The following is a 24,621-nucleotide window of genomic DNA, read 5'->3' on the forward strand; positions in this document are numbered from 1 at the left end:
AACATTGGGTGATCGTGTATTCTCCATTTTCAAAGAGCAAATTCACAACGAACGAAAAAGTTATCTGATACGCCCATAAATTAACAATAAACATACAATAAAAACAAGACTATTTAGTATTTACCTCCCCCATAACATTCTTCTCCCTTGATAACATTTCCTCCATCAGCTTCACTTTTTATTGTTTCTATGTGATCAACTACTTCACTGTAGCAAAGAATAATATTCATATAATTTGTTTAAAACATTAAATGGTGAACTTACTCAACATTCATTAAGTTGAATGCTTTTATGTCAGCTTTGTTTAGTTTATCTGGAGCCTTTGATCCTTCACTTAAACAACCTTTTGATTCCCAGATAGTTGTGAGACAATAAAGACTATGTGGCCCATAGTATGTTTCACAATTTTCGGGAAAAACTGATAAAAAACTTAGTTTTTATTTTTTGCATGAACCTTACAAATCATCACAAAAGTTTGCAAACAAAACTTATTTACCTAATCCATAACAGCTCATCTGATTATCATCATTTCCTCTATCAGCTGATGACTTTGTTTCTTCCATGTCTTCCCTTACAGACCTTTACACAAATGTTTTAACATTAACAAAAAGTCACACTCATTGTAAATCACAAATCTATTGTGACTCACATCACTATTTAAGAAAGATATAGAATGACGCCATTTAATATAGTATATAGCTTTACCGCAAATCTGTATTTTTCACAGCATTATAAGCTGAAGATGAAAGATCACCAGGATATCTTTGACCTTTGACTTTGCAATCCACTTCTTCCCAGATTGTTATGAGACAATCAATAGAATGAGGTCCGCGATATGAATTACAATTCTCGGGATAAACTAAAAAATACAAACATACTCTAACTTTTAAAACTAGTTTTAATTGAAAATTAGCGAGTGAAAAAAACAAAACAAACCAATTCCATAACATTCCAATACTTTATCTGCATCGCCACCATCAGCTTCAGTTCGAACTGTTTCAAAATTAACTTCAACTGTCCTATAATTAAAATTTAAATCACAAGTCCTTGAAATGTATAAATCAATGAACGTAACTTATTTATTTTTATAATGGCTTACAATTTAGACAGCACATAAGGGAGCACTGAGTTGAAGCAATTGTTGTTAAACATATCGCCACTGTGTATATAATTGCTACATACACAGTGGATTTGTGACATTAAAAGCATATAAAGATGTAACAAATTCTAAAACAATAACAAAAAAAAATATAACTAACTTTAAATTGAGCAAATCCAATGCATTTCTTTCACTATTTCTTAGTTTAACTGGAGCTTTTGTTCCTTCACTTAAACAACCTTTCGACTCCCAGATGCCTGTGAGGCATTCCACACTGTGTGGTCCAGTAAAAGATGTACAGCTGCCGTCGAACACTGTAACAATGATACATAAAGGGTTTATAAGAAAGCAATTAAGAAGAGTAGAATTACTCCAAGTAATGTTAATTGAAATACACTCACCTACACCATAGCAATTAGTTTGCTGAGTTGCATCTCCACCATCAGCTGCTGTTTTAACAGCCTGTCGATTCTCAATCAACATCCTTGATAAATATTTGTGGTAATATTAAATGCTGGAGATTTTAGGAATGTATTGATACAAATACAAAACAAAAGAACAAACTGTGTAATATTTTCAGTAAGATCACTCTGGCTTTACCCAGACAAAGCAAAACTTTTAGCAGAGCATCTATTAGTAACTTAGTATTTGTGCTTAGTATAATAACAGACATCATTTGACAGCTAGGTTATCCTTTTTATACCACCTATAGTCTCTTTGTTTTTTTTAGAAAAAATAGGACCCAACCTATTTTATTCAGATCGGTACTTGTTAAAACCGGTGAATTGTTTTCAATAAGGTTAAAAAAACTGCATGTTAAAGTTGAACAGTCCTTAATTATTCTGTATTTTTTTTTTTTCTAGTTATCTGTACTATTTAATGTGCCTTTAATTAAACGTCTTTTTTAAATTTACTTTGTTTACACTTTTTAGAAATTTTATTGTACTTACGGCAGGCTTAAGTATTTCAAGGTATCTGCTTCAGCTGTGGATAGTTTAGGTGGATACTCCTCACCTCGATCCTTACAATCTACATGCTTCCAAACTCCAATGAGGCATTCCATTGTGTGTGGTCCATTGTATGTTGTGCAGCCATCAGGAAATACTAACAAAAGTAAACTCAATCATTTAGATAGACCACTTGTAATAAATGGTTTTTGATTTTATCATTCTAAAATTTGAGACTTAAATTCGGTGGCATATATAGTTTGCATGTTATCATCTATACCAAAAAAATTATGGTCAAATTTGAAGTAAATTCAATTGTGAATTACCTGTCCCAAAGCACTCTAACTGCCCAACATTATCTCCAGAGTCAGCTAAGCTTTTTTTGTTGATAACATAATCAAGTAACTGGCTACATACAGGAAAGGAAAAGTATGTTACTTACTAATTGGGTAAGATTATTGGTGAATACTGATGCATACATTAAACATAACAAGTATTACTACTATTATTATGATATAACAACTGATATGCACTCATTCAAGAAGTGTGGACTCGCTCACAACAAGTTTAATTTTTCCCCTATCAAAACTTATTGGAAATGCATTTTTAGTTTTATCTATTGAAAATAAACTAGAAATGATCAGTTGCATGTACATCTAACTGAAAATACTTAATCGAAAGCAGCTTTTTATGATTTTACAATGTTTATGGAATCTTCATTTCCGGTTAACAATCGCTAAACTACTATAAAGGTCTGTCAGTGGGCAATACATTTTGTTGTTTTTTGTAGCAACTAAAAAAACATATTGAATATTACAGTTCTTACTTGAGGTTGTATGCAACCAGTACATCTTGTTCAGAGGTTGGCAATTTAACAGGAGCATGTGTTCCGTCGTTTCTACAACCTTTTTCGTTCCAGATAGTTGTAAGACAATCCACACTGTGAGGTCCATTGTATATGGGGCAGTTTTCCGGAAATGCTAAAATATTTAGAAAAGAAAATAATATATCAGCATTTAATACAATGAATCTACATTTTGTGCTTTATTTTTCGGAGTTGCACACTTTTTAAACCTTTTAACAATGAACAAAAATAGAGTTATAGTTTTAAAAAAGCCACAAAAGACCCACCTAACCCATAGCAATTCAACTGATGCTGTTCTTCCCCTTGATCTGCCATAATTTTTGACACCTTCATTGCAGCATCCATCTCTCTGTTTTAAACAAAAATTAAGCAAACACAGATAAAGTAAAAGAAACATGATACATAGCCATCAATATATGGCTTTTTTAAAAAAAATTTAAAACTTACACCAAGGTCATGTCAACAAGTGGTTCAAGTTCAAACTCCTTAAGCTTAGGTGGATATTTCACTCCATTGACTCTGCAACCCACATTTTCCCATGTACTGATAAGGCATTCCATGGAATGCGGCCCGTAGAATGTTGCACAGTTTTCGTAGAACACTGTGGTTTAATATTGGGTTTTATCAGATGGTTATATTAATGTAAAAAGTCAAAGGGTATAATAAATGCCCCGATTAAATCACAACTCCCTGTAAATAAATATAAATACTAAACACAGACCAATTCCAAAGCATTCCGTTTGTTTCTGAGTATTCCCTGAATCTGCCTCTGTTCTGTATTCAAGCATATGCTGATTTAAACTCCTATAAAACAAAATTTCATCTTGTATTTGTAAAACAATTGTTTTACTTTATTGTGTGTTACTGAAACGGTAAACTTACTTTAAGTTTAAAGCATCTAGGGAATTTCTTTCACTTGGATTTAGTTTCGAGGGAGCCTTGGTACCTTTGTTCAAACAACCTCGGATATTCCATATTGAATTGAGACACTCCATTGAGTAAGGACCATAGAAACTTAAACAATTATCAGGAAGCCCTGTAGAAAACACATGTTACCAAAAAACATCCTTATTATAAGAAATACTTCAATTTGCCAGTTTTATGCATAGAGAAAACAAAATACGGATTTGTTTTAAATGCAAAAATTTGATAGAACTCCTAAAGAGCAATCTAATCCCCAACAATTTATTTAAGGATTAACATTCAATTTTTAAAATAAAAAGATTTTTACCAATTCCATAGCAGTTAAGTTGTTCTGGCTTTGAACCCGTATCCGCTGATGTTTTTGATGATCTCATGTCAGTTTCAAGAGATCTGCAATTTAAGAAGATCAAATATAAACTACATGCAATAAAACATATAGTAAGAGTAACCTCAACAAAGTACTTCCAATTTAATAACATACTCATCCAGCCTCGTGGAACAGTGGTTAAAGTACCTGCATCTCAGACATTATGAGTTCGAGACACTTAACGGCAATTGGTGACCCAGTGGTCACTTTTTAGTTGAAAAAAAGATCAGTGCCCCAAAAACAAATTTACATATGTTGTAACTTGTAACGGGCACAAGGTCTACAAAACAGAACATCCATGTTAGGACTTTTTTTTCTTAAAGCAAGTTACATTCATTTATTTGCCCACAGTCGTTGTCACAAGGGCTGAGGTACAGAAACAAGTTGCTATTTCTTACGTTAGAGCAGTGTTCTTCATTGTGTACAAGATTGCAGATGATTGTTTCTCAGGATATTTATCACCGACTTCAACACATCCAACCCTTTTCCACAAGTTGTTCAAGCATTCCACGGTATGTCTGCCATTTAATGTTGTGCAACCATCAGGGTAGTCTGTGAATTTGAGCAACAACTTATGTATTAGGCAAGGAATAGTTACCACAAAACCACACATGGCTTATTGGCTCTAAGTTAACTTGTTTTAAGTGCTTGTTCTATAGGACAAGTGAATAGATAAGTTTACTTGTCCCAATAAAACTTAAAGAGTCCGGCCCACGGTTCTCATTGTTGCGCATTTTTTTGCATAGGAACAAAGTTTTATGTCTACTGATGCTAAATCAACAGCTAGTTTGTGAAAATTCGCTTTAATTTAAAAGTTATGAACGTTTAAAAAAATCAAATTTCAAAGTTGTAAAAAACGTCACTCGCAGGCACTGTGATGTCACAATGCAATTTTTTCGTTTATGGGGAAAACCCGGCCTATCAGCGGTTTATCGTTTATTGGTGCAATTTTGATAGATAAGCAAATCAAAACGTTTTTTAAGGTATTAACAATACTTATGGCTTCAGCAAGTTATTGGAAGTTATTTCCTAGGGATCAGTGTATAACCACATAAAATAGCCTACCAAGCTTAGTGGAGAATTAGTTTTCGTGACTTTCTAGGGTTCGGATTTTAAATTCTTTTCGTTTTTTTCCTATATGGCATAGACTATATTTATATCTGTATTTAAAGTTACCATATAGGAGTATACCATAAGCCGAGTAATCATGCCTGATAGGTGCTGTGTTTAAAATAGCAAGACAAGAATGACTGTAAAGCGATAAGTGTATATAATATAGATATGTGTGTGTTTTCATTTTCAAAAGGAAGAGCGGGGCTTAGAAAAAAGCAAGCAACATTACATTGGTATGCTGGTCATCTCATATTTGTAGTGCACATTTTACTTCAGATCGCTTTACTATGATATGTTCTCATTAGGATATGCAAGGAAACTTGTACGGATCAAGTAAGGAGCATGTATTTGGAGAGCGCAGAAGAACAGATCCACCATCTGGTACAAGCATTCTTTATTCAAAACAATGAAAATAATCCAATACTTAAATATGTATTTCTAGTAATGTTGAATGTACTTAATTTAAAACAACGTAACTCTTGCATGAATTACATTTTGTATGAAACAAGACCATTCAAAACTTTTCCAGTCATTCCCGTACCTATCGAACAAAGTTCTGATCAGCTGTGTAGCGATACTGTCTAAACAAAATAAACGCCATAAACATGTGATTGACCAACTTTTTGGTATGAAGGCCAACAATAAATACTATACTAGAGTAAATTGATTTCACTAAATTTGTATTCCATGCTCAGGTCTCAGTCAAGAATATCATATTTGCAACACATATCTGTTTACACAAATTTCAAGAAGTTCAGGAAAAAAGACAGTGCAACACTTTAACCAACAGACTTATTAAATGTCACATTTTTTTAATAAATGCTATTCTTGGTCAACCCACCAAATTGTGTTGTTGATTTGCTCAGCTTCACTTATTTTCCATGGTCTTGGCCTGTCTACTTCCCCAACACTTGCTGGAAGTACAGGTTCAAACTCGAAAGGCTCAATACCTATTGCTAGTGCTAGTGGACTAGGATCTTCACTTATGTCACTTCATCAGATGAAATACTTCTACCTGACTATACATCACACACTGACACTTTTACATTATTGTTAACTGACAAATTTAAATAGCGTAATACTGTAATACACTTACAAACAATTTTAAAAAATATTAATTTTAAACTAAAATCAGGCCACGGCAATACCTACGCATATTTCTTAATTTAAAAGTAACAGAAAATGCTATGTCGACGGTACACTCTGTTTTGCTGCAAACAGCAAAGCCTAAATCAGCTGATCGATTAGAAAAGATCGTGACGTAATTTACGTCATAGTGCCCGCGAGTGACGCAACAATAGGCGAATTTTTTGGCACTTTTTAAAACGTTTTTTTGGCCAAACTAAATATTTTTTTCACAAGAAATTACCACAGATAGTATTTATTAAGTGTAAATTTTCATTTAAAACCAACTTGTATGAGCGTGGTCCAGACTCCTTAAACAATATAATCAAACTTTTACCACAAAGGCGTGAAAAAAGAACTTCACCACAACCGTCAGAACACTAAAATTAAATCCCTTTTTTTAATCCACGTGTCAAAATATAATTTCTATTTTTAATAAGAGCTTACAAATAAAACAATATGTGAGCTAAACTGTCAACTCAATTTATTCTTATTAAAACATGTGTATGTAAACGCACACATACCCATTACACACACGTATGCTACACACTAGTGATGTACCGAAGTTTCGGTTTGCCGAATTTATTCGGCCGAATCAGCGATTTTGACAAAGATTCGGTTTTGGCCGAATCGTGCGTAAAGATTCGGCAAAAACCGAACTTTTTCACAGACAATATAGATACGATTAGCAAGAACTTGCGCAATTTGTGAGATAAGAATTAAAGACTATTTGCAACAAATAAGTTTAATTCAATTAATCGTCGTGCTTTATAGCAATGCTAATCATTTCGGATACGGTTCTATGGGCTATGGCACATGCGCACTTTGATAAACTTCGTCACATTCGCGACCGAATCTGCCCCCGATCGTAGATAAAGAAACACTCGCTTTTTCTCCCATAATAGTGCACGCGTCTGCTCCCGATCGTCGATAAAGAAACACTCGCTTTTTCTCTCTAAATAGTGCACGCGTCTGCTCCCGGTCCTCGATAAAGAAACACTCGCTTTTTCTCTCTAAATAGTGCACGCGTCTGCTCCCGGTCGTCGATAAAGAAACACTCGCTTTTTCTCTCTAAATAGGGCATGCGTCTGCGCACGATCCCCTGCACATTTTTAGCACAAAGTAGAATACAAAATGTAAAAGTAAAGTTTTCGAATATTTTTTTACTCTCGGTATAGTTTTAAGCTAGTAACCGTGAGTAGTATAAATGCAGGTAAATCGCGATTATGTAAATTTTAATTGATGCAAATATAAGTGCGAGGAGCGAAGCTATCAGGAAATTAGAACCAACACAAATTGTAATGTAATATAATATTGCTAAGTATCGTCCCGGCCGAGCTTGGACAGAAGCCAAAAACGTCGGTCTTGGGCACCGCGCGAAAATCAGAGTTTCGTGAATCCCAGTTGCAAGATATTAATTTTACACCTAAAATATTAAATTTAAAATTTATATACACATGTTACGTTATGTAACATTCAAAATCCAAAAAACATTTTATATAAATCCGACAATTTATATACCACAGGGAACAGGCTGTTTGCAAATTAGACTGAGATTAGCATTTCGTCGGTTTCTACAAGAACAAATTCACAACGATTGCTTCACTTACTAAGTGTTGAAAGTATGCTATCGCATGCGTCTTCCTTTATTTCCCAAGCCGACGCAGAGCGTAAAATGGGACGCTCATACACAATGTATTTTCGTCACAAAAGTAAATATTTTTTTTTTGTTTGCGTAACACAGGTTTTGTCAATGGTTACGCCGTTACAGTAAAGAATTTTTAAGTTCTCGAATTAACTGCTCGTTCGTGTTGCAATAAAATTAAATTTATCTAATCCACGCTCGTCCGTCACCGTTGTGCTTTTCTCCCAACGATTTACCTTCCCTGTAGTTTTGGTTCGTAAATACGCGCGTTATTAGGAGACTAATGTTTCCCACAACGCTTTATTGCCACATTAAAGACTTATATTGAAATTGTTGATACTTGTGCGTGACACGGTGCCATGATAAAGTATTTTCCTTTATGTCGTTTTTACCTACCGCTCGTCGCCGTAGGTTCGAATGACGTCATAAACGATTCGGTTGATTCGGCCATTTGTGCCGAATATTCGGTTTCGGCCGAATCGTTTTTTTAACGATTCGGTACATCACTACTACACACACTGGTGTTATACCAGATTTGATGAATATAACCACACAGCTTACTTGTCATGCAAACAAATGTGAAAGCATCAGTGCAAGATTCTTCAGTCCAATATGCATTTCCATCAGCACCAGCAGCTACACAGTCTTTTGCTGAGACTGAACCACTTCTAGTTGGTGACCAGTTGGTGTAGTGGCCATATTGCTCACCATTTGACCATACAAACGATCCTATATAATAACATTATATTGTTATTCTGTGTAGCAAAATGGGTTTAAAAGTTGCTACTACTGTGAGAGTGTGTGTACTTTGGCAAGACACTTAAAGGCAATTGCTTCAAACCGGTGGTCAATAATGGGTTGTCTAAATTGACAGTCATATATAAAAACAAAATCCAGTAGTACATGCTTGCAGATTTAAGTTACCTTCAGTTGCAATGTCATCAAGTCCAATCCACCATTTTTCAACCCCAGTAATTTTTAATGAATTCTCCACCTTTTTACGAAATACTTCTGCTACCTCTGAAGTTATAAGCTGAAAAATTATGTGGGATTTTAATAAAAAAATATGTAAAATATAAATTAAAGAATTACCACATACGCTGTACATACAGATAAATTTCAACAGAATTAAATAGACCATAAAAACATGTAACGTTATGGCATAATATTTACAGATGGCAAGATTTCCATATTGTCTGCACACGTGCTCTTTGCATCTGCATGAGTTTGTTTATTTACATAGAATCGGAACTTTGGTGTCAAACCAAGGTCTAACAACTCTGTGATGAAAAACAAATAAATCTACATTTACTTGCTCAATGTAAATTACAGAGGTTCCTTTTTTAAATGTTTTACCTGTACCAGTACATAGCTCATGGAATACACCAACTTCTGTGTCAGTGGATTTGGCGTAGATTTCTTCAGTTAGAACACTTATCTTCTTGAGAGTAAGTGAGGAAAATGCTGTCAGAGAATCAGCAGAAAGGCTTGCTGTACAACCCGCCTTTGTTGTAATATGAATAATATGCTTTGATTAGAAACTTAGTACTCATAATGGATATATAGCAAAATAGGTAGCGTACAGAAGATACGAGAATATTCAACAAATTAAAACATAAAGTAAATGTTGTCACAAGCAGTTGTGCAAAATTTTAATTACCTGAACAAAATAATGTTCGACACAGCTCTGAACAAGTGGAGGGTTGTAGGTTGGACATTGTGAAGGCAACACTATAATTTAATACATAACAAGATGTAAACAAGTGAACCAACAAAACAATACTTTAGCAAAAAATATATAAACTAAGATCAAGAAAGTTTTCCAAGCACACTTACCAGATTCACAGACAAAAGGCTTCTTTTTACCACACCACTCATCTACCCAATACTCATTGGTAATATCGGAAAATTCTGCTTTACCAACATCAGTTAAATCAAGTCGCATAGCACCACAGTTTTCCACACACCATTTATTATCAGGTTGAGCATGTTCAGATCCACCAAGATACCAACGTTCAAATGGGAATGGACCTGTGTGTGTAGAAACCAATTTATTACTTACCTGTCTTGATAAAAAGTGCATCTAACTAAGGACAACGTTGGTAAATTTATTAATGGGATTTAAACATTTACCTTTTTCGCAAAATACATGCTGTTTCATGTAAGAGCCGCAATCAACCCAGCCTCGTAGATGGTAAAAACAACCATAAGCTTCTTCCATACCATTACTTCCAGGAGGATCGGAACTGCCCCATATTACATTGTTAGGATCAGGATGAATCCAAAATTGTGGTACTATAACAAAAATATAGAAACAAATAGATCAATCTATTCAAATTCCTTTTTTTACAATTGCACGGCAACACTTTACCCAATTGCAGCTGCTAACAAACATAAATTGTTTTCTTCATAATTATAACAAATATAATTTATGTATGTTATTCCTGAAATATAATAATGTTCAATATGTTTTGGGGATGGGCCGAATTAAATCCTAATATTCAGCGTTATTCGACGTATTATTATATATTCCATCCAATCCGAATATGCATGGTTAATTCTGAATACTTTCTGTTGTGCACAAATAACCATACACACACACTAGTAAATGCAGAGTAATTTCTTGACCCCCTGGATATATTGTTAGGAATTTACTCTAGGAAAGTAACAAATCCCAGCGCCTGCGAATTGCCGAGTGCCTGGTGTTTCCTGGTATGATTTCGCAATTAAAAGCGAAAAAACATAAAACTATTTTATTTAAATATTACAAAATCTTCTGTAACAATTATAAATAAATTTAGTTTGTTTAAAAAACGTTTACACTAATTCTACATTCTGCAACACTAACTCGTCATCTTGTGCAGCCTCTTTGATTGTGAACCAGGTGCGATTTTGATCACAGGCGGCTTCAGACTATAACCGAACGTGCTTTATGTAGAGCCTAATATAGAGTTTAACCTTTGATGGCTTGTGGCCAATAGTGGTCCGCTGTCTTTGTCTGCATTCTGCCAGCGTTGACTGACAGAATTTTAATTAATTTCTCGACACATTGGTTAGTTAGTTAAAAGTTCCTGTAAGGCAGAAATTGAATATGAAAATCGGTATTATGACGTAAATAATCAACAAGTGAATCCCTAAGTAAACTGTGTAAATAATGACTTTATCATGCGTAGCATAGATTAATGTTGCTACCGCGGCCGAATGCAAGTGGTAAATTAAAAGTGCAGGTTGATTTACGCACATATTAATATGGAAACATGCGCATTACGCGACTGTGAAAGTTCAAGGCTGATTTAAAACCATATTTCCACTTGGCAAATTAAACAAACCTGGAGATATGTAATCGAGTGTGTGCGTTATTTTGTGTTAGTCAGGCGATGCTTTTATCAGGCGAGTTGTGTTTATACGCGGCCATTTTCTAAACAAAAACTTGCGCACCCCCCCCCCCCCCCCCCTTTTTAAGTTCCTGGATACCCCCCTGATCCGTGGTATATCGATAAAAAATACATTTACAATGATTCTTTAAAAACTTACGTGCGAGTTGCTCTTCTGTTGGTAGTGGAAAATCATGATTATGATACCATTGACGTGGCATAAATATTTGAGTGCCATCAGACCAATGAAATGACCTCAAATCTTCATTAGTTCGGGCAAAATCCAACCACATACCATTGAAATCGTAGTATCCAGGATAATTATTCTGTTCTTTTGCCCGAAACCATATTGGTGAATATACCTTTAAAATAAAAACTAATAGTATGACACAGCACCAGATAAAACATTATATTACAGAGGGTTCAGTGTCACAAAGCTCCATAAAATTCAACAACAAGATAAGAGGTTATATATATGGAGAAAATAGTCATATTTAAGGAATAGTATTTTTTATATTGACAGAAATTCACTAAATCATGTTTCAACTACTACTATGCATTACTTCAGTATACATATTTTTTTGTAACAGTTAGCACAGTAATACCCTTTTTTATATTTCCTTTTAGACTTAATGCAACTAACTACAGTCATTTTAAATGTCTATTCTATGATTTGCAGCCTTTGAAACAAACGTAAACATATAACATACATTTAATATCTAATAGAAAATAATGTCTCACATTCAAGCTGTAAGTTCATAATAAAACTAAACTTAACTTACCTTTAACAACTCGATAAGTCTATCATGCTCACTTTTATGCAGTAAATAGGGAAAGTGTGAACCTGTGAGTGCACAATGATCTATGGCTTCCTGGCGGTTGTACCAAGGCTCAGTGGCAAAATAAAAAAAATGCCAACGCTCCGTTAGAGTGGTAAAGTTATACGTATACAATGGAAGTTCTCCACCTACAGTCATGTCTACAACAAAAAATTAAAGCTTAACACTTAAGAAGAGTATCAATTTAAAACGTTGTGATGATAACAAAAGTAATAAAACTTTTCATTTATTCTCCACAAGGCAGTTGTACAAAATATTTGGAGAATTTAAATTAAAACACAAAGGAGTAAACATATAGGGTGATATACCCATGGGCGCCGTTTTATATGGTGCAGAAGAGGCTGGTCTACTTTGGATGGTATGCAGACCGTGCAGCACCTGCTGCATATAACTGCATTTTTTTATTAAAACCCGTTTAAAATTAAAAAGAACTAGTCATTTTAAACTCGCAAATAACTAAAAAACTATATATTTCAACGCACTCCGTTGTTACACCATCGGTTAGCGTAACAATGATCATTTGTGTCACAAATTTAATTAACCTTATACAAATCCAAATATTTAAAATAGACTGTCCTTAAGTTTGATAAGATAACCAAACGAAGTATTCATTGTAAACGTGACAATCTTTATTAAGTATACTTGATCGCAAACGTTTAACTAACAGGTTTTCAAGCTACTTCAGGGTTCAGGCTTAATAATAAACGTGTCAATCTCTATTATTATGCAATAAATCCAAATTTAAATTCCTACTATTTCATAACAAACATACTGCTTGGCAAAGGCAACGTTGTAAATATAAGTAGTGCTAGTACTAGAACATATTTAGGCCGCATAGTTTGGCCAGTTTAATTGGCGGATTACATTTATTTTACACGTAACTGTGAGAAAGCCAGTTCCAAGTTGATGTGCGTATATAACGACATAGTCAGCGCGCAGGTGCGTTTCACACACCCCAGATATTTAGAAAAAGGGCGCGCCTGAGCGCCATTATAAATACAAGTCCCTTGGTTATACCACAACCTTTTTAAGCATTTTGTGTGGTGGGATGCCGTTGGATTTGATTAACCACTTTAACAGACAGCTGCAAACATAGGTGCTTGCTACATATTTTAGAAAAAGCTTAATAAAAAAGTAAAACGACACGCTGCTCGCAAAACTAGAAGTCTAGAACGACAATGACATACCAGTTGACAGGCAAAGTCTATATTGCGAATTGCCTAAAAATGATTAACAAGTGTTTTTAATAAAACACACGATTCGTATAAACATTAGATCTATGTATGGATCAACAGCATTTTAAGTTTTTCGAGGTATCATTATTGTTCATATGCATACTGTATGATCAACGTTTTTTGACGTACGAGTTAGTGACTGCTTGATTTCACCAGTTACAAAACCATATGGACAATAGGCAACAAGGATTGGTTAATTAATAGTCGCCGTTATCATAGGCGTAAAGTTTACTAAACGTTAGGGTTGCAAAAACCAGAAAAAAAAGGAAGTCTTTGCAACCCTTTGTTTTCGGTTTGCAACCGTTTAAATATGTGCTTTTTAAACGCTCATACAAACGTAAACGTATTCAGAAATACTTAGGGATGAGACAAATTAAAATTACGCTGGTTCGGCGAGTCCGTGTAATGAAAAACGGTCAAATCCGATTGCCCGGCCAGTAGGGATGCACATTACAGAATTTCGATTCCTTGAGATTCGAATCCTTTTGTATTCGAATCTAATTACGGGATTCGGTATTCTGTTTAATGACGTCGTTACACGTCATCTCATATACTATATTAACAATTTTTGAAACTTATTAATTTTGAAAAAAAATATTTTTGTGTTTGTGGGACTTTCGAGAGTAAACGTTTCGTAACGTCTTTTCATAGCCTGCTATACGTTTCATGACGCAAAAACTACTCAATAGTACAATTTTTGATCATTTTACAACTCAAGATCCAACAAGGCTGTTATGAAAGGGTCAATAAACTGACTTTTGTGGGTAAAATTTTTTTTTTCTATAAATATAAAAAGATTCGAAATTCTAGATTCGGAATTCTAGATTCGAATTAAAGTATTCTAGGATATCCTAGAATACCTAATTATTCTGTAATGTGCATCCCTACCGGCCAGTGACGTCACAGTTGCTATGTCGCATGCGCCTTTCGTCAAGCCCACACGAGTGTGCGGTTATCTTACAAACGAAGACCCGTCCATCGGAAAAAGTGGGTTTCTAGAACGAAATATCCCGGAAATAAACTACCTTAATCGTTTCCAACACTGCTTTATATTTATATACAATGTTTTCCTCAGCCAAGCAGCATATTTATTACGAATTAGTAAGGATTCACACATGGATTCATTGCATCATAATAGCGGTTGTTTGAACCTGGCAATTGATTACGACATAATAGCAATTCACACGTTGATTATTGACTTCATAATAGCGATTCACACATGAATTATTTAGCAAACAGGAGTTTAAATACCAGTTGAACGCATTTCTATCGTGAATGACGCATCGGTATTGACATATTTTAACGAACGTAAACGAAGTTTGTTCGCAGTAATAATGGCGTCTTCGTTTGGTCGAACATAATTCCTTACGCATTATTAGTCTGGAGAAAATCAAAGGGTTGCCAGGCAACCCTGCAACCCTGTAACTTTACGCCAGTGGCCGTTATTATTAACACTGCCATGGAACGTAAAGTATAACCATGTGTTGGCACGAATTATAAAAACTCGCTTATGCCGTATTCTCCTAATTTCTGTAAAACAAATGACGTTATAATTATAAAAAACGTGGCAAAGTTTGGTGAACCTAACATGAAATTCTGAATGTTGTTGTTAATAGAAATGATGTTAAAACAAACACAGAAGGAATTGTCCCTTACCTCCAAACTCTGGTGGCAAGTTAACAGATTCATAATCTGAAAATGCCCATTCATCTTTCTCATAAAAGTTTTGTGGGTTGGTTTGAAGTAATCCAATCCATACTGTAGAGTCAAAAGCCAAGAGGTGCATGCGTGCTTTTGTGTAGATAAAATCATTCACAACCTTTGATTTTGGCATGGCTAAGCGGCCCCAGGTGTCTAAATATCTTCTTCATTAAATATATGCTTAACCAACATTTTTATTTAAAAAGTACCTTTGCAAAAATCTGAAGCCTCTGTATACCTTGCACGTTCTTTAAAGAAAAGATAAGTCTTACCATCCAATACTTCCTCATGTGTTGCTGTTATGCCTGAATTCATCAAAATATTAGTTATTTTTAGAAAATATAATAATTTTTAAATTAAGTTTTAAACTAAATAAATGTGTCTCTAAGTATTATTTACTTAACACAAAATAAAAATTACCTGAAGACTCATCACAGTTTCTGGAATCCTCCTTGAAAATAACATTGCACCTGCACACTTTGTTAATGCAATCTTGAAAAGCAGGGCAGCTGACAGGGCAGTCAAGTGCTGGGATGTCTAAACATACAATAAAATAAAATGTGTATAATCTTTGATATCAGGCAAATAAAAAGACATGACATTTTATTTTTTATTTGCCAGACAGACCCTTCCCAGACAGAATCCAAACATTATTAATAAATTAAGTTTGAATTTACTATTTGTAAATAATTGAGATTGCAAACAAATCATGAACGATTAAATATGGAGTTGAAAATGTGGTGTAATTTGCAGAGGTCACACCGATATATAAAAAGTTCGTGCGAAGCGACATGCGTCTTACTTGAGCTTTACATGTGACCATAGTTTGACCTTTACATTGGCCTGGTTTAGCCTTCACGTGCATTGAGTTTTAACACTTACATGCATCGTAGTTTGACCTTTACATAGGCCTAGTGTAGCCTGTACGTGCAAGGTAGTTTACCCTTTCATATCAGTATCAGTATGGGTAAAAGCTTAAAATATTACTATCGGTGGAAAAACATAAAGTACAAACCAGTTCTTGTGCCCGTTGGACCAATATTAGGCTGATGTTGGCAAGTAGCTGAAATGTAAAATAAATATGATAAAGATTATTGTATAGTAACAAATCGGAACTTACTAACTTAATTATCAACAAAAACATAAAAACTGCAACAGGAAATGCACCTTTTTGACAAATAAATGGTTTCCTTTCTGCACAGTTACTGACTAACCACTGCCAAGAACTAGCTTTGTCAATGTTCACACAGTCTTTATTTTCATGTGATTGTGCTCCAACTGAAGAGTGGAAGTTAGTATAATCACCACTCTCTAAAGCCTCTCCTTTGTTCCATATAAATCTTCCTAAAGATAATCAGAAATAGGGGATTGATTGCCATGCATTGCAACCGAAATAAAAACTACATACCTTCGGTTATAGTATCATCTAAGCCAATCCAATAGGAAGAGTGGGCATTCCAGGTTAGGTTGCTTGTTATAGCATTACTCAGTGCATTTTGTACTGATGTACTTGTTATCTATTAAAAAACTATAGAAGGTAAAGTACAAATGCACTACTATTTTTAAAAAAATAAATAAAAATGTCTCTGCTGCATTTACACCTAGCCCTACTAGTACATAAAAACATTATGTTATACTTTCCCTTTATAACTTACACTGACTAACAGTAGCACAACAATATAAGCATTTTTAGAGATGCAAAAATAAATTACATAAATTTAGAAATCAATATGTAAGCTTTACTGCAATATTTTTAAATTCCTGAATACTCACTTATAATACATATTTTACTTCTATCTATCCATATAACAGCATCTGTAAGCCAACGAAAATATTTGCCCTGCAGACTGGTGCGCACACATTCAAAAAACTAGTTGTCCCGATTAGTCTGATTTCACTTGTTACACACATAATACTGTTATAATTCTTAATGTCTACGCTACTGAAAACAGCATTTTTTTACGTGGTTGCCAATAACACCCTATTGAACCTTATGGACATCACCCATACTAAAAACTTTTAAACCTGCCAGAAACAAAATGTTACCGAGTAAAGCAGTAGTCCATCTAAATTTCTGCAGTAAGCTTCAGCATCATTAAAGTTTTTAAGATCAGTGACAACTTCATACATTATTCCATTAGCCAGCTTCACATCTGCAGTTTATTGTCATTAGAAAATGCGTAGTAAAATATAAAACATTAACATATTTACTTACATCCTTGGACATAGTGCTGCGTTGTATCTGTATATAGGAAAAATAAATTTGACCTTTTTAATTTTAAATTAAAAGGAAATAAAAATATAAGATGCATAAAACTGTTATCTTGCTGGCATAGTAAAATCTACTAATATTAACTTTTGCAACTAACTAGTAAAACGAAACAATGTTTTACTTACAAAAATTTAATAACCATAATGTGAATATCTTCGTGATCATTCCTTTATATGTCCCAGCTAAATAAAAATTGACGAATTACTAAGCCCGATATTTTGTGTTCGAACTTCGAAGATAGAGTTAAAGTTCTTTTTTCTTTTTTTTATTTTAAAATAATCAGGCCAACCAATCAACGAGCGCGATCATTTTAAAAATAATGTCTGCGAAAGATCGGATAGGTGGAAGGCTCTAGTATTTCATCAGATAGGCGGCCAATTTGGTGCATGTTTTTTGGTTATTTGAAAGAACACTTGGACTTAATAATAAATTGAAACGGCTGTAAGGTCTAAAAAGATGCGAAATTTGTTTTCTGCATCGAAAAAGTCAAAAACGAAACTTAGAAGCGGTGAATTTGTAACCTTTAATATGGGTAATTTGATATAATATATATATATATATATATATATATATATATATGCAAAGAATGTTTAATAAGGTACTGGGTACATACAAGCTATTTTACGCTTTTCCGCAAATAAAAATCGCAAACGAAACCCAACAAGTTCGTTTAAATTCATTGCGAAAATCGCCGCTTTTGCTCGACTTAAAAACAAAATGGCGACAGTTGGACTACTCGGTGTTTCTACGAATCTGTATTTTTAAAAAGCTATAGTGTTAACAAAGCACATGTATTATTATTAATATCAGCGTCCGTATATAACCTCATGTTTATATACGGACTCTGATTAATATATATGCATTGGTGTTTTTTTTGCTCTGTACTTTTATTATTATATATAATCATAGAAACACCTTTTTATGGCTTTCTTTGGATTTTCTATTGCTTTGATTTTTATAGCGCAGTGGGTCATAACGAATCGAATGACCACTCGGTTCAAATTTATTACGACCCTCTGTTGAAAACGTTCCAGACAAGACCTTTAAACGTTACAACTTTGATTTTCGATTTAAATTTAGCGGCTGAGTTTGTGGTACGTAGCACAAGAATAAGCAATGACCGGCGCCGTGGCATAGTGGTTATAGCGCACCTGCCTGTAACCCAGAGTATGTGTCCCTGGGCAAGACACTTAACGGAAATTGCTCCAACCAGTGGTCACTAACGGGTTGTCCGAATTATTAGCCATACATAAAAAAATAATGAAAAAAATTAAAAAAATAATCACCCACAAAGTAACATACGTGGTAACTCATAAGCTGGCACGAGGTGTATGAACGCAGGTGTTATAACGAATGTCGTTTTACGGCCACACGAGAATAGTAAGATACATACATGGCAACACGCGGATAGTAAGATACCTACATACCTACATATAGTACAATGGGGGAAGATAGGACACTTAAGCACATATTGCCAAATATTTCAAAATCAAAATAGATGACGGTTTTTGGGTAATACCACGAATTAGTACTATCATTCCTTTATTAATTGACACCAATTTAATAAAATATAATAAAACACACGAGGAGTTATTTAGCGATCCGCACAACAGGTGAAATTTACAAATTTGAAAACACACAGGATAAGATGGGACAGTTTAAAATCATTGTTAATTTTGATTATTAAATGTATTTATAAATAGGAATATCCGTAAATAACGCGAAATAATACTGTACGTTTTGAAAATTAGGTCTAAACATTCTTTTTCTTGCCCTACTGCTATAGTTTTCAAAATGTTACCTATACATTATATTATTGCATAACAATTGGTATTGTTTGTACGACAATGGGTAATGTTCGAACATGAATGGATAAATATTGTATCCTACAAATGTATATGAACTTGTATTAACAGAAAATTGACTATAACTATTTATAAAGTTTTTATTTTTGCTACAAACTGAGCATTACTACTCTGTTTTTCGCACAAGCCCCTTCTATAAATTAACACCAAATACAAATGACCAAATTTCGAATATATTTTCAAAATATTATCTTTTTATTATATCAGTATCCTATAGTTCAAAACCCCCTGAGGTATAAATTACTAAATTAAAAGCAAATTTTTCAAAGTTTGGCAATGAAAACATACAAAACTACAATGTGGAGGAAGATGGGACTCTAAATTGAAATATATTTACATTAGCAATATTCTACAACTTGTAGTTAACCTACCGAGTTTAACAGGCTGTGCTAGTTTCTTTGCCATGTAAACTTTATGTATATACCGTTAAACTGATATTTTTTTTGTTGTTTTTATCTCAAATTAAAGTCATATTGACCCCTGCCTGTTTTCTTTATGCTTATATATCAGTGTTTTTTTACAAAACTAAAACTAGTTTTATGAGACAAAATCAACCCGTACGAAATATTCAGGGTTGTTTTATGAAGCTATGAAATCAGTTTAATCGTTCGCACACGCAAACTAAAAAAAATCATGGGCTTTACTATGATTTAGCGAGCATTAAAAATGGCACCTTACTATTTCGCAATTTTTTCACCTGTTCAAAGTATACTGTTTCTATTTTACATATTTTTTTAATATTTAAAAACATCAATCGTCAGCTTTGACGAGCGTTTTATAAGGGCCTTGATAATACTGTCGAATAATCCTGTAACCCTATTTTCCTAATTATCATTAAATGGGGGTCCGTAAAAAGAAAATTAAAAAAGAGTCTCGTTCGACACAGTGTCCCATCTTCCCCCACCCTACTATACTTCCACATGTATTGAAAAATTATTTGAAACAATGTGCTTCAGTTGATCAAAATTAAACAATGATAAATGCAAACTGTATTATTTTCCTTGCTTTACAGAATAAAACAATGTTAACAGTCCAGTGTAAAAATAGAGTGGTTCGGGTGTCCAGTGTAAAAATGAAGTGGTTCGGGTGCTTTTTTTTTCATTACTGGTAGTTATTGGCTCAGCACGATGTTTGACGTAATCAGATATGGCGACGCCATCCGTACAGATATGGTAAGAATGTAACTTAAAATGATGCAAAGTGTGTTTGGAAATATTTTGCTTAAACATTTTTTTAGCCTGTCTATAATTAATACACCTCGTATCGTATTTATTTCAGTGGCGTCGCGGCACAATTGCGCCAGGTACAAATATATTAGTTGGAAAGAATATATCACAATACTCTTTTTTTTTTTCATTAAAACACGAAACGAAATAAGAATAGTACACGATATATGCATATGATAGCCGATAAGAACCCGGTCAGTACTGTTTATATTTGCATTAAAGGATTAAAGCGGAAATTAAACTTTTTCGTTTTCTTGCAATGAGCTTTTCACTGCTACGTATATTTTTCAGGAGCGTAAGCGCCATATTTAAATAGGGTAACTGTTTTTGATTTTTTACATCTGTACAATATGAAACGAATACAAAGTAATATGCAGTTTAAGAGGGGTGACGCATCCGGAATACCAAATAATTTGACTTGTTTGTTTAATTGAAGGTTTATGCGCATTTTTGCGCATATCCAACTTGTACATTCCTTCCAGAAATCAACTGTAGCTGGACAGTCACAAAACAAGTGCACCAGCGTTTCTTTTGCATCGTTACAAAAGTTTCACCGATCAGATTGAACTACTTCGAATTTGTTCAAGATGTTATTTGTTACGCAGTCTCTGAGGTTTAGTTTTATTCGGAATGATCTTAATTTCGGTTCAATAGTTGCTTTATACGCATTTATGTATACATTCTCCCAACAATCATCTTTCAGTAGAAGTTCTCCTAACTCCTGATTCCAACGAGGTTCAGTTTTATTTTGTACGACGATGCGGTTTTTGAGCTCGCTGTATAATATTTTATTAGTTTCGGTGTATTTTAGTATAAAGGTTTCTACTGTTTCAATAAAGGTACTTTGTTGTTCGAGTGACTCTTCGTGTTCTTTCGTTTCGAGAGATTTTGGAATTGCAAATATCAAGGAGTTAAAAATTAGAAAGTCTTTAGAATTTGAGCGCAGGTTATATTTTCGACAGAGGGCGTTGTACGACTGGTATTCTCCGTTTTCGTTCAGAATGTGCCGATATTCCGTTATTCCGGCTTTTATCCAATTGTTTATGAAAAAGGCTTTGGGTTTAAATATTATTTTTTTGTTTAACCATAGCGGTTCGTCAAGATTTGATCCTGGTTTCAGAATTGGAATTAGATACTTACGAAAGTCAGGTAGGGAGTTTCTATTAGCCAAAGGTACCAAGTTTTCAATCATTGCGTTGTTTGTCGGTAATTCCAATCGCACGGCCATATATGAATGCGACTTGGGGAATATACTTTGCTCGAGTTGTTTCCACGGTGCTTTGTTGACTATCTTGTGCCTCCATCGCACGCGTGGCGCTACCGCATAAGTATTGATATCAATCATATCAATGCCGCCTTTTTTATGGACTGATACATTTACGTCCTGGTTACCCGCTCCCATCGCGAACCCCAAAGAGAAACCAAACATTTCCTGGTAATTTCTTTTATCAGTGTGTTTGGTAACTCTATCGGAATGACGGAAAGTTTGTAGGACAGTAACGGGATAACTAGAGATTTAATCACTGTTACTTTTCCCAACATGGTCAGGGACCTAGACGACCAAAGATTTAAAGTGCTTGCTATTTTTGCGGTCAGTGGTTGGGAGTTCATTTCTAGCATGCGTGGTTCATCTAGGTCTATTGGTATATTTATTCCGAGATATTTGAAACTTGTTTGCGTACAATTCAGCCCTGATGCGTTTGTATCATTATCGGTCTGTGGTCCTAAGCGGCACGCGATCGTCTTCGATTTGTTTATCATGCAGCCAGAAGCCTTACCGAATCTCTCCAGTTCGGCTAACAACGCTGATATGCTAGAATGTGTATCGTCTATGAAACACATTGTGTCTTCTGCGAGTAGCGAGACTTTATACATTTTGTTCTCAACTTCGTAGCCGCCGATTTCAGTATTTTGTCTAATTGCTGTAGCCAGAAGTTCAATACAAAGAACAAAGAGGGTCGGAGATAAGGGGGCGCCCTGTCTTACTCCTCGTTTTATGTTAAACGGCCGCGATAAAATATTTGTTGGTAATAATCCCTTGTGGTTCCGAGTACATTATTTCCACCCATTTAGTTACCGATTTCCCAAATCCATAATGTTTTAGGGTCCGCATTATAAATTTCCACGAAAGCGTGTCAAATGCTTTATAAATATCGACAGCTCGTTAATGGCTTTGGAGATTATTTTATAATCAAAATTAAGCAGCGTGATCGGGCGTAGATTATTTGGGTGAAATGGCACTAAAAAGGTATACAGTGCACTACTGTCACCTAACGGGTACGGAGATTAAATACAAAATCGCAATGAACTCCAATAGGTAAACAGTGCACTACTGCAACCTACCGGACGCCGATATTTTAAGGATATCCGCAATGTGACACTAAAGAGTTATACAGTGCACTACTGCCACTAACGGGCGTACAATTTTAAAATAAAGTCCACAATGCAACACTACTGGACGCCGAGATTTCAAACCAATCCACATTGTGGCACCAAAAGGGTTTACAGTGCACTACTGCCACCTGCCGCAGGCCGATATTTTAAACAATATCCACATACATAGTGACACTAAAGAGAAATACAGTGCACTACTGCCACCTGCTGGACGCCGATATTTTTAAGAATATCCGCATAGTGAAACTAAAGAGGAATACAGTCACTATTGCCACCTACCGGACGTCGATATTTTAGCTATATCCGCATAGTGGCACTAAAGAGGAATACAGTCACTATTGCCACCTACCGGACGCCGATATTTTTAACAATATCCGCATAGTGGCAATAAAGAGATATACAAGGCACTACTGCCACCTACCGAACGCATATATTTAAAACAATATCCGCATAGTAGCACTAAAGAGGTATACAGTGCATTACCGCCACCTGCTGGACGCCGATATTTTTAAGAATATCCGCATAGTAGCACAAAAGAGGAATACAGTGCACTACTGCCACCTGCTGGACGCCGATATTTTTAAGAATATCCGCATAGTGGCACTAAAGAGGAATACAGTCACTATTGCCACCTACCGGACGCCGATATTTTTAAGAATATTCGCATAGTGACACTAAAGAGGAATACAGTGCACTGCCGCCACCTACCGGACGCCAAAGTTGAAAAAAATATCCACAATATGACACTAAAAAGGAATACAGTGCACTACTGCCACCTACCGGACGCCGATATTTTAAAAAATATCCGGATTGTGACACTAAAGAGGTATACAGTGCACTACCGCCACCTACCGGACACCGAAATTTAAAAAAATATCCGCAATGTGACACTAAAGAGGTATACAGTGCACTACTGCCACCTACCGGAAGCGAAGACTATAAACAAAACCCGCAATGTACACCGAAAATGTAAATAGTGCACTACTGCCACCTACCGAACGTCGATATTTGGAACAAAATGCGCAATGTGACACTAAAGAGATGTACAGTGCACTACTGCCACCTACCGAACGCAAATATTTAAAACAATATCTGCATAGTAGCACTAAAGAAGTATTCAGTGCACTACCGCCACCTAACGGACGCGCAAATTTAAAATCAAATTCATAATGCGACACCAAAGAGCAATATACATTGCACTGTTGCCACCTAACGGACGCCAATATTTAAAAAAATATTAGTAATGTGACACTAAAGAGGTATACAGCCACTTACCGAAAGCGAAGACTATAAACGAAATCCGCAATGAACACTAAAGATGTAAACAGTGTGCTACTGCCACCTACCAAACACGGAGATTTAAAATAAAATCCAAAATACGACACCAAAGAGGAATACAGTGCACCACTGCCACCTACTGGACGCCGAGATTTAAAACAATATCCGCAATGTGACACTAAAAAGGCATACAGTGCACTACTGCCACTTAACGGGCGTGTTATCTTAAAATAAAGTCCAGAATGCGACACCAAAGAGGAAAACAGTGCACTACTGCCACCCACTGGACGCCGAGATTTTAAACAAATCCGCATAGTGGCACCAAAGAGGTTTACAGTGCACTACTGCCACC

The 24,621-nt window shown here is 35.0% G+C and overlaps 1 protein-coding gene and 1 long non-coding RNA gene across 3 annotated transcripts in view; one reads left to right on the forward strand and one right to left on the reverse strand.

Moving 5' to 3' along the window:
* The window catches only part of LOC149722964 (uncharacterized), a 40,496-nt gene extending 22,563 nt beyond the window's left edge, over positions 1 to 17,933 (reverse strand). For both annotated transcript variants that reach the window (XM_089893670.1, XM_089893671.1), the window contains exons 1-34: positions 17,632 to 17,933; positions 17,450 to 17,476; positions 17,281 to 17,387; positions 16,643 to 16,751; positions 16,402 to 16,578; positions 16,250 to 16,297; positions 15,655 to 15,771; positions 15,444 to 15,539; positions 15,190 to 15,387; positions 12,242 to 12,438; positions 11,620 to 11,821; positions 10,219 to 10,380; positions 9,922 to 10,116; positions 9,746 to 9,816; positions 9,442 to 9,589; positions 9,259 to 9,365; positions 9,010 to 9,118; positions 8,647 to 8,814; positions 4,601 to 4,754; positions 4,143 to 4,225; positions 3,794 to 3,947; positions 3,633 to 3,715; positions 3,359 to 3,512; positions 3,178 to 3,260; positions 2,873 to 3,026; positions 2,373 to 2,455; positions 2,050 to 2,203; positions 1,501 to 1,583; positions 1,260 to 1,413; positions 937 to 1,019; positions 706 to 859; positions 497 to 579; positions 265 to 418; positions 125 to 207 (exon numbers count right to left, since the gene is read on the reverse strand). In XM_089893670.1, the coding sequence (XP_089749796.1) occupies positions 125 to 207; positions 265 to 418; positions 497 to 579; positions 706 to 859; positions 937 to 1,019; positions 1,260 to 1,413; positions 1,501 to 1,583; positions 2,050 to 2,203; positions 2,373 to 2,455; positions 2,873 to 3,026; positions 3,178 to 3,260; positions 3,359 to 3,512; positions 3,633 to 3,715; positions 3,794 to 3,947; positions 4,143 to 4,225; positions 4,601 to 4,754; positions 8,647 to 8,814; positions 9,010 to 9,118; positions 9,259 to 9,365; positions 9,442 to 9,589; positions 9,746 to 9,816; positions 9,922 to 10,116; positions 10,219 to 10,380; positions 11,620 to 11,821; positions 12,242 to 12,438; positions 15,190 to 15,387; positions 15,444 to 15,539; positions 15,655 to 15,771; positions 16,250 to 16,297; positions 16,402 to 16,578; positions 16,643 to 16,751; positions 17,281 to 17,387; positions 17,450 to 17,476; positions 17,632 to 17,671 (4,174 nt within the window). In that variant the 5' untranslated portion in view covers positions 17,672 to 17,933. The remainder of the gene's footprint in view (positions 1 to 124; positions 208 to 264; positions 419 to 496; positions 580 to 705; positions 860 to 936; positions 1,020 to 1,259; positions 1,414 to 1,500; positions 1,584 to 2,049; positions 2,204 to 2,372; positions 2,456 to 2,872; positions 3,027 to 3,177; positions 3,261 to 3,358; positions 3,513 to 3,632; positions 3,716 to 3,793; positions 3,948 to 4,142; positions 4,226 to 4,600; positions 4,755 to 8,646; positions 8,815 to 9,009; positions 9,119 to 9,258; positions 9,366 to 9,441; positions 9,590 to 9,745; positions 9,817 to 9,921; positions 10,117 to 10,218; positions 10,381 to 11,619; positions 11,822 to 12,241; positions 12,439 to 15,189; positions 15,388 to 15,443; positions 15,540 to 15,654; positions 15,772 to 16,249; positions 16,298 to 16,401; positions 16,579 to 16,642; positions 16,752 to 17,280; positions 17,388 to 17,449; positions 17,477 to 17,631) is intronic.
* On the forward strand, positions 4,931 to 6,386 carry LOC149722965 (uncharacterized). The gene is made up of 2 exons (XR_016387128.1): positions 4,931 to 5,548; positions 5,621 to 6,386. It is a non-coding gene; the product is annotated as an uncharacterized LOC149722965 (long non-coding RNA).
* Positions 17,934 to 24,621: the final 6,688 nt, after the last annotated feature.

Source organism: Ciona robusta, unplaced genomic scaffold (genome assembly GCF_009617815.1).
Source record: "Ciona robusta unplaced genomic scaffold, ASM961781v2 AP042752.1".
Lineage (NCBI taxonomy): Eukaryota > Metazoa > Chordata > Ascidiacea > Phlebobranchia > Cionidae > Ciona > Ciona robusta.